General features: G+C 37.1%; 1 protein-coding gene across 1 annotated transcript; it reads right to left on the bottom strand.

Annotated features, from left to right (window-relative positions):
- Positions 1 to 802: 802 nt before the first annotated feature.
- Positions 803 to 3,681, bottom strand: LOC149565567 (wall-associated receptor kinase 3-like). Its single transcript, XM_089817159.1, has 3 exons — positions 2,678 to 3,681; positions 2,393 to 2,578; positions 803 to 2,253 (listed from the first exon to the last, which is right to left on the bottom strand). Exons 1-3 carry the CDS (start codon positions 3,591 to 3,593, stop codon positions 1,010 to 1,012), a joined length of 2,346 nt encoding a protein of 781 aa, XP_089673285.1. The 5' UTR covers positions 3,594 to 3,681; the 3' UTR covers positions 803 to 1,009.
- Positions 3,682 to 13,769: the final 10,088 nt, after the last annotated feature.

Below are 13,769 nucleotides of genomic sequence, written 5' to 3'. Positions count from 1 at the left end.
GAGGGCTTAAGTCGGTTAAGTATTTGTGTTTATTAGCCTCTCTGAAAATATGCTATTTGTTTGAAAATGTGGGGAACACAAAGTTTGTTCGAGGGTAAATAAAATTGTACAACATAAAACAGTAATATGAATGCACACAATTTTACTGTGATTATTTTTAGTGTCTGTGTTCATACTCTGTGATCTTGAATAAGGAAGAGTATTCATTTTTTCTATTCTTGCACTCTCTCTTTCTGATAATAGATCGCGGAGTGTGATCCCAAACATTGATTACTAAAAATAAATACAATTGAGTCTAGAAACAAATTGATATTTACTAATGAATTGTGGAAATCTGATGTAAATCAATCTTCTTTTGTCAAATGAATAACATTGTAGAATGACACAAAAACTATAGCACTATTGTGATTTTAATTTTTACTTATCCCATCAGCCATTGAAAACAACCAAAATGAATAGTATCTATATGATACTTAGATTTACAGTGATTAATTTATTGTGTATTTTTCAGATTCTACAAAAATATCAAAAATTAATAAATTTCTGTTGAAACAAATTGTAAATCTCATTCTTCTAATTTTAAGGTAAAACAAGGTTGTGCTTAGAATAAAAGTCATTAAAATATTGGTTCAAGGAAATGTAAGTTTAAAATTTAATAATTACTTAATGATTGCAAAATAATTATTACAAAATTTTCAAGTGTTTACAATCATTATAATTGTAAATATAAAAAACATAATACTTTTGAAATTATAAAGAAATGATCATCTTAAAAAATTGACAAAATAATTTGTACAAAAAATACTACCAAATTACAATTTTCTCTCCAAATAATTAGAAAGAAATGCTAGAACTCTTTCTTAATTTGTATTCAGGCTTACATAAATTACAATCAGCCTAACCTTGGCAGGTTATTAGTATAAATGGTAGCATATAAGTCACATCCCTAGTGTATGGTATTATCTTACATCCCTATAATATTTAGTCTTACACTGTGGACAGCAGTGTATTAAAATAGACTAGACATGCTCTCCTTTGAACTCACCTCATTGGATTTGGCTGACATTTCAATGAGTGCAGTGAATGGTTCCTCGGACGTACTGTCATTTGTTGATGGAAAAGTGTAACTCCTGAACTTGTATGAAGTTTGGGATAATTCTGTAGAAGTGCTTGCCTGCTCTGATAATATTGCATCATCACTCTGTAGATTATCATGAAATTTGTTCTTTCTTGCGCCATCTCGTACCCACAAAAGTTCTTCCACGATCTCTTTCATTGACGGTCTTTTCCTCCTTTCCAAATGAAGACACGCTCTCGCTAGTTTTCCAACATCTTCCATCTGTTGGAGATTATCCTCCTCCAATACCTTGCTATCCAAGAGTTCTCTGAGGCGGTTTTGGTTTATCCTGGTAAGAAAAAGATTAGACAAACTACACTCCTCGCTGATCCTCTCTGCACTTAGTGGCTCCATGCCTGTTATGAGCTCAACCAGGACAACACCAAAACTGTAAACATCGCTCTTGTCAGTGAGCTGATACGTCTGGAAGTACTCCGGATCCAAGTAACCCCTTGTGCCCATTATATTAGTTGTCAGATGTGTGTTGTTTGCAGCAGATATGAGACGAGAAATTCCAAAGTCTGCAACTTTGGGAGAAAATGTCTCATTCAAAAGAATATTAGACGACTTTACATCCCTGTGGAAAATGGGTTGAGATGCTCCAGAATGTAAATACGCCAAAGCCTCCCCTGTTTCAATAGCAATCTGGAGACGTGAAGCCCAAGGCAAACAGCCTTCCTTAGACTGCAAATGTTCAAACAATGTTCCGTTTGAAACGAACTCAGATACCAACATTGGATATTTAGTTTGGATGCAGCAGCCTAACAATTTCACTATGTTTCTGTGATTTATCTGAGAGAGAATTGTAACTTCGTTGAGAAAGTCGTTTTTATCCTCCAGACTGAAAACTTGCTTGGGCTTTTTAATGGCAACAAGAGTTCCGTCCAATAGATTGCCTTTGAATACAGTTCCAAATCCGCCACTTCCCAACACCATATCATTTGAATACTGATTAGAAGCCCTTGCCAGTTCTTTAGCAGAAAACATTCTCAGGCTTTCTCTCCCCACCGTAGAAGCTATGTATTGTTGCAGCTGATGAAAATACTTGGCCTCAACAAGTCTCAAGTGACGCTTCTTCAACCACCAAACCAAAAGAGACGCTGCTACAGAGACGACTACAAAAGAAGAGACGGACCCTGTGTATTTTACCCGAACAGGACATTGAAATAAAATCATAGTTATACCCGTTCTTCGGAAAGAAATCTATATAGAGAACGAAGTTAAACAGTTAAAATAACGCTACCAGTAACCACACACAATTTTAACTTCCGTTACCTGCGATTGCAGGCCATACAACACCATTTAATCTTGTGGACGAACATCTAGTCCCGTTGTGAAAGCCATCTCCCTTATATCCCATTGCACACGAACAGTTGTAGGAACCTCCTAAATTTAGGCATATTCCTCCTCCCTCTGCTCCAACGCACTTATTCAGGGTTCTATTTTGGCACTCGTTAATGTCTGAAAATTCATTGCCATTACCATAAGAAACTTTTAGAATTTTGAGAGAGAAATGATTATGAAATTAGATAACCCATAACACTAATACAAATACAATACCTGTGCAACCAGTGCCATTGAAGTAACCATTTCCTTCATATCCAGGGAGACATTTGCATACGTGACCCCTTCTTGACGGAGAGACCATGCATTTTGCATTCATGGAACAGGAATAACTGCTACTATTTTTAGCCGTGTTGCAATTCCCACCACTGACACCCCAGTTAACACGGAGACCATAATGAGCGTTTTTAATTTCTGGCCAAGATAGATCTGTTTTATTGTCGACTCTGGTGAAGGTGGAGGGATCCATAATGGTGGAGAAGCCACAGTGTTCAGTACCATTTACACTTCCACTTCGCTTTCGCTTTCGCTTTGCTTCGCCTTCGCCTTCGCTTCTGAAACTTATCGCATATTTGTCATCTGGAAAGCTAATTTCGCAACAGCCATAGCGGCAATATGGTGGAATTTGAGGGTAAATTGAAGTTGCACATCTCGCTTCTCCCCTTTCATCCCCATATGTGTAATTACCGGTTGTATAGGAACCAACAACCACAAATTTATCGTACATGGAAAAATAGAACGGTCCAGGTAGATAAAACCACTTGGATGCGTCCATTTTTTCACCATTTCCACAAGAAGAGGCTTTAAGTGAAGTCGAATTAATGACAATGTAACCTGAGTAATCGATCTTCCAAATCTTATAATAAGCTATTCTTGAATCTTCTTCATCTGCTTTTGAGACATTAGCCGGAAGATATAGAGTCAGCTCCCCAGTATCTCTGTCCTCGCTGCAATTTATCTGAAAACCCGGGTATCCACAATCAGATTTGTTAATATAAAAAGGGTAACTCACTTCAGAATCACCACACTTTTCAGGAACACATTTGGTAGTCGAAGAAGCAAATCCCACAAGAGACAGAGAAATTACAAAGCGGAGCAACACTCCACGATCCATCTGTGTCTTTAGCAACATTTTTTCCTTTCAATCACAACCACAAGAAGAAATGAAGGAACGAAATGGTCGCATTAAAGATAAATAGCGGAGTGCATGTTTGACTGGACCAGAGCAAAAGACTTTGATCTCTTCCACGGAGTTTATTAATTATTTATGGAAGGAAATTTTATTTCCGCTACGATTTTTCCCAGCAATGCGTGGGAAGTTGCTTCTCGTTTGTCTTAAGCGAGTGACATACTTTCTGTTTCTTAAAAGTTGATTGTCTGCGAAACCGTAGATCCAATAAAATTCTGAGACAGCTGTTAAAAGCGCAGTCAAAATCAAATTTTCCACATACTTTTGGAGTTTCTCTCTCCGCTAAAATTTTCGAGAAGTCATTTCCGCACATATCGGGCCCGTTTGTTTGGTGAAATTGATTGGGAATTGGTACAACGTCAAATTTCGGAATTGACATCTTTTATCAGGTATCGACTTTTCTTCGTGTTATCTTTAGATGCTTGTGGACATTACCGCGTTTCAATTTTTGGCACATTTTGACATTTCTCTCAACTGTGCCCATTCCACGCAATTTCCTTGGTTGCTTCTAGAAAGCTTTAGTTTGAATAGTCTTGTATGTTACATTCAGTGTAAGTACAGAAAAAACTGCCATGTGAAAATTGGATTTTTCAATTCTCTATCAAAGCTTTACGTTCTGTATTCTTTGGCCATATTATAATGCCATTGAGTATGAAAGAGACGCGACTTTATTTTATTTTATAGAACGTCGTAATACGTCTAGTGTAAATTCTGCACTGTTCTTTTACAACGTTGCGATTACAACGTTGCAAGGGCTGTCTTCCTAAAATCCGTTTCAGCCGTGATACGATACATAATTTTAACAAGTGATGTAAGCGTCATAGTTTCTGCCATTTGAATTTTTAGTTTAAACAAAATAAAAGAAGGAATGTTCCCATTGAAACATTGATAATTACTCGCTGTGGTTTGAACAGTGTAAAATAGCTTATTTGCATTAGATAGAAAATCTAGCTTGAGATAAGATGGTGCCCTACTATATTAGCACCAAATTCAAGTTTTTATAATGTTCTTAAATAAACTTTAATAAATAATTAATTATGAATAAAATAAAATCTCATATATTTATATTAAATTATTGTGATTAAATATTTATATAAGTATCCTAGTTCACAATCAATAATTGAAAAAGTAAAATAGAAAATTGAACATAATAATATAAAATGCTAAAAATAAAATAAAAATTATATTGAAAAATATTAAGATTTAAGTTTTATTTCTTATATAAAGAAAATAGTCAACATGTCATGTCATTGATATAATTACTTTATGTTTAAAATAGTTCTAAAAATGATTTTCTATGGTACCAGAGGATTTGTATGAATAATTAGTGCAAAGATGACATAAGCTATCATTAATGTAAAGATGACATAAACTATAATTAATATAGGAAAAGTAGAGTGTACAAAATATGTTAATTTTCTATGAAGAAAATTAATTTTACTCCTTACTATTTCCGCTCTAAGCCAATCAAAGAAGAGATAAATTATTTTGTTTAAGATGGAAAATTTCAAACTATACTTGATAGACATATATGTTAAAAATTCTTGACTATCATTGACTAGTTAAAAAGTTATAGCAACTAATATGACTTCTAATGAATGCAATAGTATCATGCCATGGCAGGAACTAATAAATAGTAGGTTTCGGTACTCGGTCTAATCGCTTTCATTACTCAATCTTGGTCTTTCTTGTTCTTTACTACCATTACTATTGACTAGACACAGGTACACCCATTAATTTTCTATCGTGCGTCGCCTCTTCTTTTAAACTTTATTTATTGAGGCCTACGTTCCGTCCCTTCGTAATTATGTTTGCTCCTCCATTTTATTCTAAAAATTGCAATTTTTATTAGTTCCTCCTAAAGGCAGGAAATTATTGGATCCACTAAGGCTTTCTTAGTTCTAATTAATCTAATCAATTAGAGTTCAATATTTTTTTAGGACCATGATTTCTTATAAAGTCTAAATTTCTTCCATATTAATTAAAATAGAAAAAAAACATTTATCTCAAATTTGATTAGGTCAAATTGGAAAAGGCAATGAATAAATTAAATTTCGTTTTCAAAAAATTGGATCCACTAAGTTTCTTTAGCTTTAATTAATCTAACCAATTAGAGTTCAATATTTTTCTAGGACCATGATTTCTTATTAAGCCATATTACTTAAAATAGAAAAAAATATTTATCTCAAATTTGATTAGGTCAAACTGGAAAGGGCAATGAATAAATTAAATTTTGTTTTCAAAAAATCATATATTTATCCACTGCTGATTTTAATGTCATTTATTGCATCCACTGAAAGATAGAGAGTTTAATGTCATTTATTGCATAGTAAATGCTGATTTTAGTACATAGTTTGTTAAATTCCAAGGCATCTTTTCCATTCTGTATCTTTCATGATTTTGCAAGTGCGAGGTTTTTCATTGTTTGCATAATGGCGATTCTGCTCATAGAATAGTGGTTTTTCTACAATCTTCTGGTGTATTTTAACTGATCAAGGGTTCGATTCACAAGAAGTGTTTTTAGGTGAGTTGTTGGATTGATTTGCTTTGTTTTGATGAGGATTGTGTTTGTTTTTTAAAATTCTATGTAATGTGTTGTTTTCTGGGTGTTTGGATGAGACTGGCAAATGTCTCTTAGAAGGGTTTTAAAAACATTTTTGAACTATGTTTTCTATTTAAATGGCAACTCTTTCAAACAGAACCGTCGCCTACCTTTTTGTGGGTATTTGTACACGATTTTTTAAGTCTTTATAGATTCAAGGCAAGCTTACCCTTGCATTCCCCTAAGGTGCATTTTTTTCATATGTTAGGTTTGGCAGAGAAGCCGCATTAGGCTTTGAGATGTAAAAATTGTTAGGGAATCTGAGGTTTTCTTAGTTCATGGTGTGGCTTTGGATTTTCAAACTTACCGTGGCTTATCTTTCTCTACAACTCTTTTTGTACTTTTTGTTTTTTGTTTCTTATGAACGTATTTAATCAACAAAGTATAATTTCTATGAAATTCATGGGGTTTGTGCTCCACTTAGGCTGCCAATAATTTAAAATGAAATGATTAGGTGTTGAAGAGAACTAGGAGCTTTAATAAAGGAAGCGTCTGAAGACCTGTTTGAGATGATAGTTATACATTTTTTTACCGGCATTGTTCTTCATGTTCTCCACTATGCTACGGTATTTTATATTTGATGCCCTTTCAGATAAGTTTAATAGCTGAACTTGCACCTCTCTTGTTTCACTTGGAACCAAGCTTAGTCATGTCAAGGCATATCATTAATTTTTAGAAAATTGTTCTGAAGTTGCTTATTGAGTTTTTTTTTCTATGGAATTTCATGGGATTTTCCCTCTGTTCTTTTTCCTTGGCTTATATTATATGGCCAGTTAGGCTCTAAATAATGCAAAATGAAATCGAGAAGTTGAGGGGGAAAAACTCAATTCTTTCTTGTGCATCGTGTACAGCTTCAGCCTAACAGTTTTGAGACCTTGTTTCTCTGAAAATAATGTTCATCTTCTTCCCATGCATGTTTGTTCCATCCATTAACTAAGGCTATGGATTCATGAAGAGGGGCTACCTAAAATTTCTCAATAGATGTTGTTGACAATTTTTTAGGAGATTTTCACACAGGTAGTTCCAGTGATTTTACAGCAACAGCCAATTCGAAAACATTTAGCTCATAATCCTTAGGAAGCTGATGGTCTCATTGATTTTTAAGCAGGATATAAAGTTGAAATTTTTTTACGCAAGAGCATCACTCCCAAACTTTTGGTTTTCTCCTTTTTGGTTTTATTGGTTGGAGTCTTTAATGTCAATTTGTCTTTCATAGTTTACTGATTCAAGTGTACAGTTCCCTGTTACAATGAACTTCTACCTTCCTGTTGCCACATAACAATACATTTGGAAAAGTGGTTTTCGAGTGTGAGAACTTTCATCTTTAGACTACAATCATGAAGAAAAGTTGTATCATTTAGAAAATTATAGTTGTAGTAAGGCTTGCCTCTTCAAAACCTTTCATAAACTCTTCTATAATTTTTCTATAAAAATCTGTTCTCCAACTTTTACGCTTTATTCAAAAATCTTATCACAAATTCTCAATCTCTGTCATACTCTAGTAAAGTGTAACAGAAACTTGAAAATAATCTTGTATCCCTTTATCTACAGTGAAGAAAGTTCATTGAAAACTTATGATGTGGAGGATTGATACTTTTTAACCTCTCTTTTAAGTTCTTCAGCAATTGTTCTTGTCTCACTCTTATGTACCTTTGTTTTGAACTTTTTGTTTTGTTTAATATCAGGTTTCTCATTCCATATTGAAGAGAGTGATAGTTGAACTTCATGCCTAATAAATTCACATTGACAGTGATCTTTCACAGATAATTACATTGACTGTTTATGCTTGATATTTTTTCCTTGCTTGGCATTAACCATGTTAACAAAAACGTCTAATATGTTTATATTTATAACACCTTTAATAGATAAGCTCTTCAAATTGCAACTGCAACAGAGTTTTATCCTATCCACCAACTATAAGATATATTGATTTAATCTCCTATCAAAGTGGTTACCATAATTACACAAAGAAATGTGTGCTTGGTTTGTAGACATGGAGCTTGCTGAATTTTCTAGATTTGAGCATTGTTGCATAGTTAAATGAAACCATTCTGCATCTTTTTTGTTCATTTGGTATAAAAATATATTGGCCTCCCAACATGAATACATCTGTTTCTTCTAACTTTGGGATTGGGTCCAAGAGGTAAGCAAATCATGAACTTTGTATATTCTTGGACTAACAGTCTATCAATGCCAACTTTTTAATTGGAGGCACTTCCTCAATTTATTACACCACAATGAATAAATCATAAGAATATTCTTGAAGTTATTGGCAAATTTAGATGTTTAAGGGTATAGCATAGTATAAATACCATGACTAGAAATATCCATATATGTAGAGTTAAAATGTTTTGTGGTCTGATTATTTGTGGATGGTAATTAGGATTATCATGTCTGCCTTCTCTTTGATTGTTTGAGTGCTTTAACTTTTTTTTTTTTGCAAAAAGAGGGGTAAAAATTTATTAAGAGAGAAAGAAATACAACAAGGAGAGCTCAACAAGGAGCTTAATCCTGAGCAACAAGATCATCAAATTCTTGCACCATCTCAAAGGACAGTTTCCTTCTATCCCTAATATTCCAACCCGGATCATGACTAGATGCCCATTTGGCTAAACAATCAGCAGTTCTATTCCATTCATGAGGAATATACGTGAACCTAATGAACTGAAAAGAGGAAGAGAAGAAAAGAATCTGCTTAACAAAAGTGGCTAGCTACCAACTAACATCCTCAAGCTCTTGCGAAGAAAGCATGTTCACCACCACCTGGGAATCAGACTCACAGATAATCTTACTCCATCCCCACAAGCAACACTGTTCCACAACATATAAAATAGCCTGAGCTTCCATGAGATTGTTAGTATAATCACCCTTATGAACTGAGAAGAAAAATTTAACATCCCCAGAACTACAACGAGCCACTCCGCCAATACCAGCTGGACCAGGATTCCCATGGGAAGAACCATCAGTGTTAATTTTCAGAACTCCACAGGGAGGAGGAGTCCAGTGCCCATCCCGGTTAACTCGACCCTTCCTCTGATGGTGAATTTGCCTGGACATAGAAGGAAACCTATGAGCTGCAACCCCATCCTGCAGATGAAAATTGAGGCGATTACAGATAGCAAGATCAACCGGATCCATACCCCCATCAAGCTCACACTTCACAAGAATAGTTTCCTGAAGAGAATGTGATATTTTCCACCAAAGATGCAAAACACCAAGCTGAACATCTTGGAATATGTGATGATTCCTCTCCAACTAGATATGCCAAAGCATAAAAGATCGGCCAGCAATCCAAGCAGCATGGAGAAAAGAAGACTTGGAGGGAGCAGTACCCAAGCGGGCCCAAAACTCAAGCAAAGAGGAAGCATGCCGACAAGAGCAACCCCAAGCTCTCCACCAAAGGTGCCATATCTGAGTAGAATAGGAGCAATGAAAGAACAGATGGGAGACAGACTCCTCTCCATTACCACACAAAACACAATAAGAGGGGCCCTGAAATCCATGTTTACAAAGATTATCCCAGGTAAGACAATGGTTGTGAGCCACTAGCCACATGAAAAAATTACACTTGGACCAAGAAACTTTATTCCAAACTTGCTTCCACCAAGGGACCTCAGCATCTCCAAATAATTGTCTAGTTATCTCCTGATACCCAGCAGAGACATGATATTTACCAGACAAGGTACCGCCCCAAGCCAAAACATCTGGACCAAGCAAAGAAGAACACTCTCTAGAGGCCAGAATTTGAGAAAGCTCCTGACAATCCATGTCTGTACCTCCAGGAGGCCAATCAGAAGAATGCTTCCATCTGTAACCAACAATAGGTCCCAATTGATAAGGAGTCTTCTAATGAGCCACTTTATCCCAGCCAGCAGCAAGAAAAGAGTCACAAAGAGGCTGAAGATGAGGGTATATGGATAAAATGGAAGGGAATTCATCCCAAGCATCAGACCAAAACAAAGCCTGAGAACCTCCTTTACATATCCAAAACAGACCCCTCTTTACCAACATCGCACCTGTCTTCAAAGTATGCCAAACCATTGAGCCACGACCTTCAAGAGGAAGTGCAGAAACAGAGCAAGGATCAACACCATGAAAATATTTATGAGTGATAATACGAGCCCAAAGTTGATGTTGTCCAAAGCAGCATCGCCAATAAAGTTTGGCAGCCAAAGCTTGGCTACTCAATAGAGCAGATCGAAGACCAAGACCACCCTCCTTTTTAGGCCTACAAACAGTTGCCCAATTTACCAAGCTCCATTTAGTACTATACAAATTACCACTCCAAAGGAATTGTCGAGAAAGAGCATCAAACTCCTTGAGAAAGTAAATAGGTGCAACGTGAACCATGCTTCGATAAGTAGGAAGAGCTTGGATAACAGCTTGAAGAAGAGTAAACAGGGCAGCAGTAGAAAGCCATCTATGAGTCCAATGATTTACCTTATCCTGAAGCTTGGTAATCAAATTTTGCCAGAAGAGACGTGGCTGCCTAGAAACAACAATAGGGATGCCAAGATAAGTCAAAGGAAGTGATCCTATCTGAAACCGTAGGATACCAACAATCCTGTGTTGAATAGAATCAGGAGTGTTAAAAAATTAAATGGAAGATTTGTGCTCATTAACTTTTTGGCCTGAAGCTGCCAAATAAACGTCCAAAGCATGTCGAAAGGCTTCATCTTCCTTGATCCTAGCAAGAGCAACAAGAGTAGAATCATCAACAAATTGAAGATGGGAAAGAGAAGGTAAGCCATTACCCCACCGCCAGCCTTGGATAGAATTCTGGGACGCCTGATGCTTAATGAATCTGCCCAAGCCTTCAGCCATGATGATGAATAGATATGGGGAGAGAGGGTCACCCTGGTGGAGGCCTCTAGAAGCACCAAATAGTTGAGAAGGTTGGCCATTAATAAGAACTAAAAAAGAGGCAGAAGTAACACAACTCATAATCCAACTCACCCAGTCAGAGCTAAATCCAAAAGAAAGAAGAATACTCCTTAGGAAGCTCCACTTAACTCTATCGTAGGCCTTAGCCATATCCAGCTTAACAAACATGGCTCTCTCCTTGGAAGTAGCCATAGAGTGAATAGCCTCAGTAGCAATAACCACCCCATCCAAAATTTGTCTGCCAGCAACAAAATCATCTTGTTCTTCTGAGATAGTAATGGGAAGCCACCTTTTCAATCTCTTAGCAATCAACTTAGTAATAAATTTTTTAACCACATTACATAAGGCAATTGGTCTAAAACACTCCAATTGATTAGCACCCTCTCTCTTAGGAATAAGAGTCAAGAATGTAGAGTTCAAAGCTCGAAGCATCTGCTTGCTAGCATAGGATTCTTTAACCACGTCCAACAAATCATGATTAATGATGTCCCAAAATTCCTGAAAGAATTCAACTGGAAAGCCATCAGGACCAGGAGCCTTCCCCTTAGGCATGCCAAAGACCACCTCCTCCAGCTCTTCCAAAGAAATAGGATGCATGAGATAATCATTCATTTCTTGAGTGATAAGAGAAGGAATATAGGACAAAATAAGATTTTCTTCATTATTAGCAAGAGGAGAGTTCTCAGAGAAGAGGGTGGAGAAGTACCAAATAGCCTCTTGGAACAAAGCTGGCAAGGAATTCAGTTGGATACCTTGAGAATTAACCAAAGAAGAGATAGTGCTCTGATTCCAGCGAGATTGCACTATTTTATGGAAAAAGGCAGTGTTACGATCACCTTCCTGGAGCCAATCAACTCTAGCCTTTTGCTTCCAAAAAATTTCCTCTCGAAGTTCCCATTCTTCTAGAGCTCTAGAAGCAAGGGATTTAGTCTTGCCAAGAGCCTCTGAGAAACCTCGATCTCTAATCTCCCTTGTGATGACATCAAGATCTTCTTGCGCAAGCCTTTTCATAAAGTGAAGGTTCCCAAAGCATTCCCTATTCCATATCTTGAGCTGCCTTTTAACATATTGAAGCCTTTTAGAAAATGAGAACATTGCAGTACCATATGCAGGAGCACCATCTTTCCACCAACAGAAAACACAATCATGAAGAGAGGAGTCCCTAAGCCACATCAACTGGAACTTAAAAGGAGGATGCTTCGGAACATAAGCCCCTATAGCAGAAAATTTGATTGGCCAATGATCTGAACCCCTCCAATCAAGGATTTCTGAAGAGATAGTAAGGGTGCCACTAACCCAGAAGCAAGAAACAAGAAATCTATCCAGACGTTCTGAGATAGCAGCAACACCAGTCCTGCGATTATTCCAGGTATAGAGACCATTAGAAGGCTTAACATCAGAGAGATGCAAAAGAGATATATGTTGTCGAAGAAGAGCAAAAGAAGGCCCCAATCTAGCCAAACCACCATGCTTCTCCTCCAGACTTAAAACTTAATTGAAGTCCCCTGCTAACACCCAAGGATGATAAGGATGACAATTTCTAACATATTGAATATGTTCCCAAAGTTCCTCCTTTCCCACAAGATCAACAGGTGCATACACATTAGTAACCATGATTACCTCTCTTGAGTCTAGAGCAGAAGCTACCATAGAGAGCTGAGCGAGAAGACATCCAGCCAAGAGGAGACATTTTTTGAGGATCCCAAAATATAGCTAAACCACCCGCACTGCCTATTGCCCCAACACACTGGCATTGGCCACGAGACCAAATACTAGAGGCATGTTGGACCATAGACTCCACAGAGAGCTTAGTCTCCTGGATACAAAAAACATTAGGGCTATGATCAATCACCAAGTTATGAATAGCCTTTTGTCTAGGGATGTTATTCAACCCCCTTGCATTCCATGAGAGAATAATCATCATTGGGTAGAATTGGGAAAATGAGACTCCAAAGGTTTCACTGAACCAAACTCAATCAATATATACTGTGAGTTTAATCTTCTCTTGGTCTGTTTTGTGCCCACTCCTTAGAGGAGTAGAAGAAGCCCGCTTAAAGGGTTGAGACATCAACCCCAAGGGGAGAGGAGAACTCTTGCCCTTACCTGATGGTAGCACATCCTTAACCAAGTCAGCTAAAACAACATCATTATCCTCCAACACTGCAGGAGTCACTAGAGCCTCTGTCATAGGAGCTACAGGGCCCTCACAGTTTTGATATACTACAACTTGGGATGCCCCACAAGCATCATTAGGAACAGATCTCTCATCTAGGCAAACTGGATCAGAAGAGATAGGAGGAGGAATACCCTCCTCTAGAACCATACTATCCAGCACCTCAAAGTGGTTAAAACCTGAATCATATAATCTTTCTTTCAAAGGCCTCTTTTGACCACGACCCTTAGCACGAGGGTGAACAGGGGTAAATCCATCCTTATCCTGCATTTGAGCCTTACCCTTACCTGTAGCATCTTGCGAATTCATCCCCTTGGTAGTATTAGCCATTTGAGATTGTCCTTTCCCTGTAGTATCTGCCAAACCACCAGTATTGCCAGCTGTAGAACCATCCATTCCTTTGAAACTTGAGCTATGGGGGCACTAACGCAGTAAATGACCATACTCATGACAAATACGG

Source organism: Cupressus sempervirens, chromosome 3 (assembly GCF_028749045.1).
Source record: "Cupressus sempervirens isolate cs-2001-9-10 chromosome 3, ASM2874904v1, whole genome shotgun sequence".
NCBI classification, from domain to species: Eukaryota; Viridiplantae; Streptophyta; class Pinopsida; order Cupressales; family Cupressaceae; genus Cupressus; species Cupressus sempervirens.
Note: the sequence above shows the minus strand (reverse complement) of the source record. Positions and strands in the feature narration are given on the sequence as shown.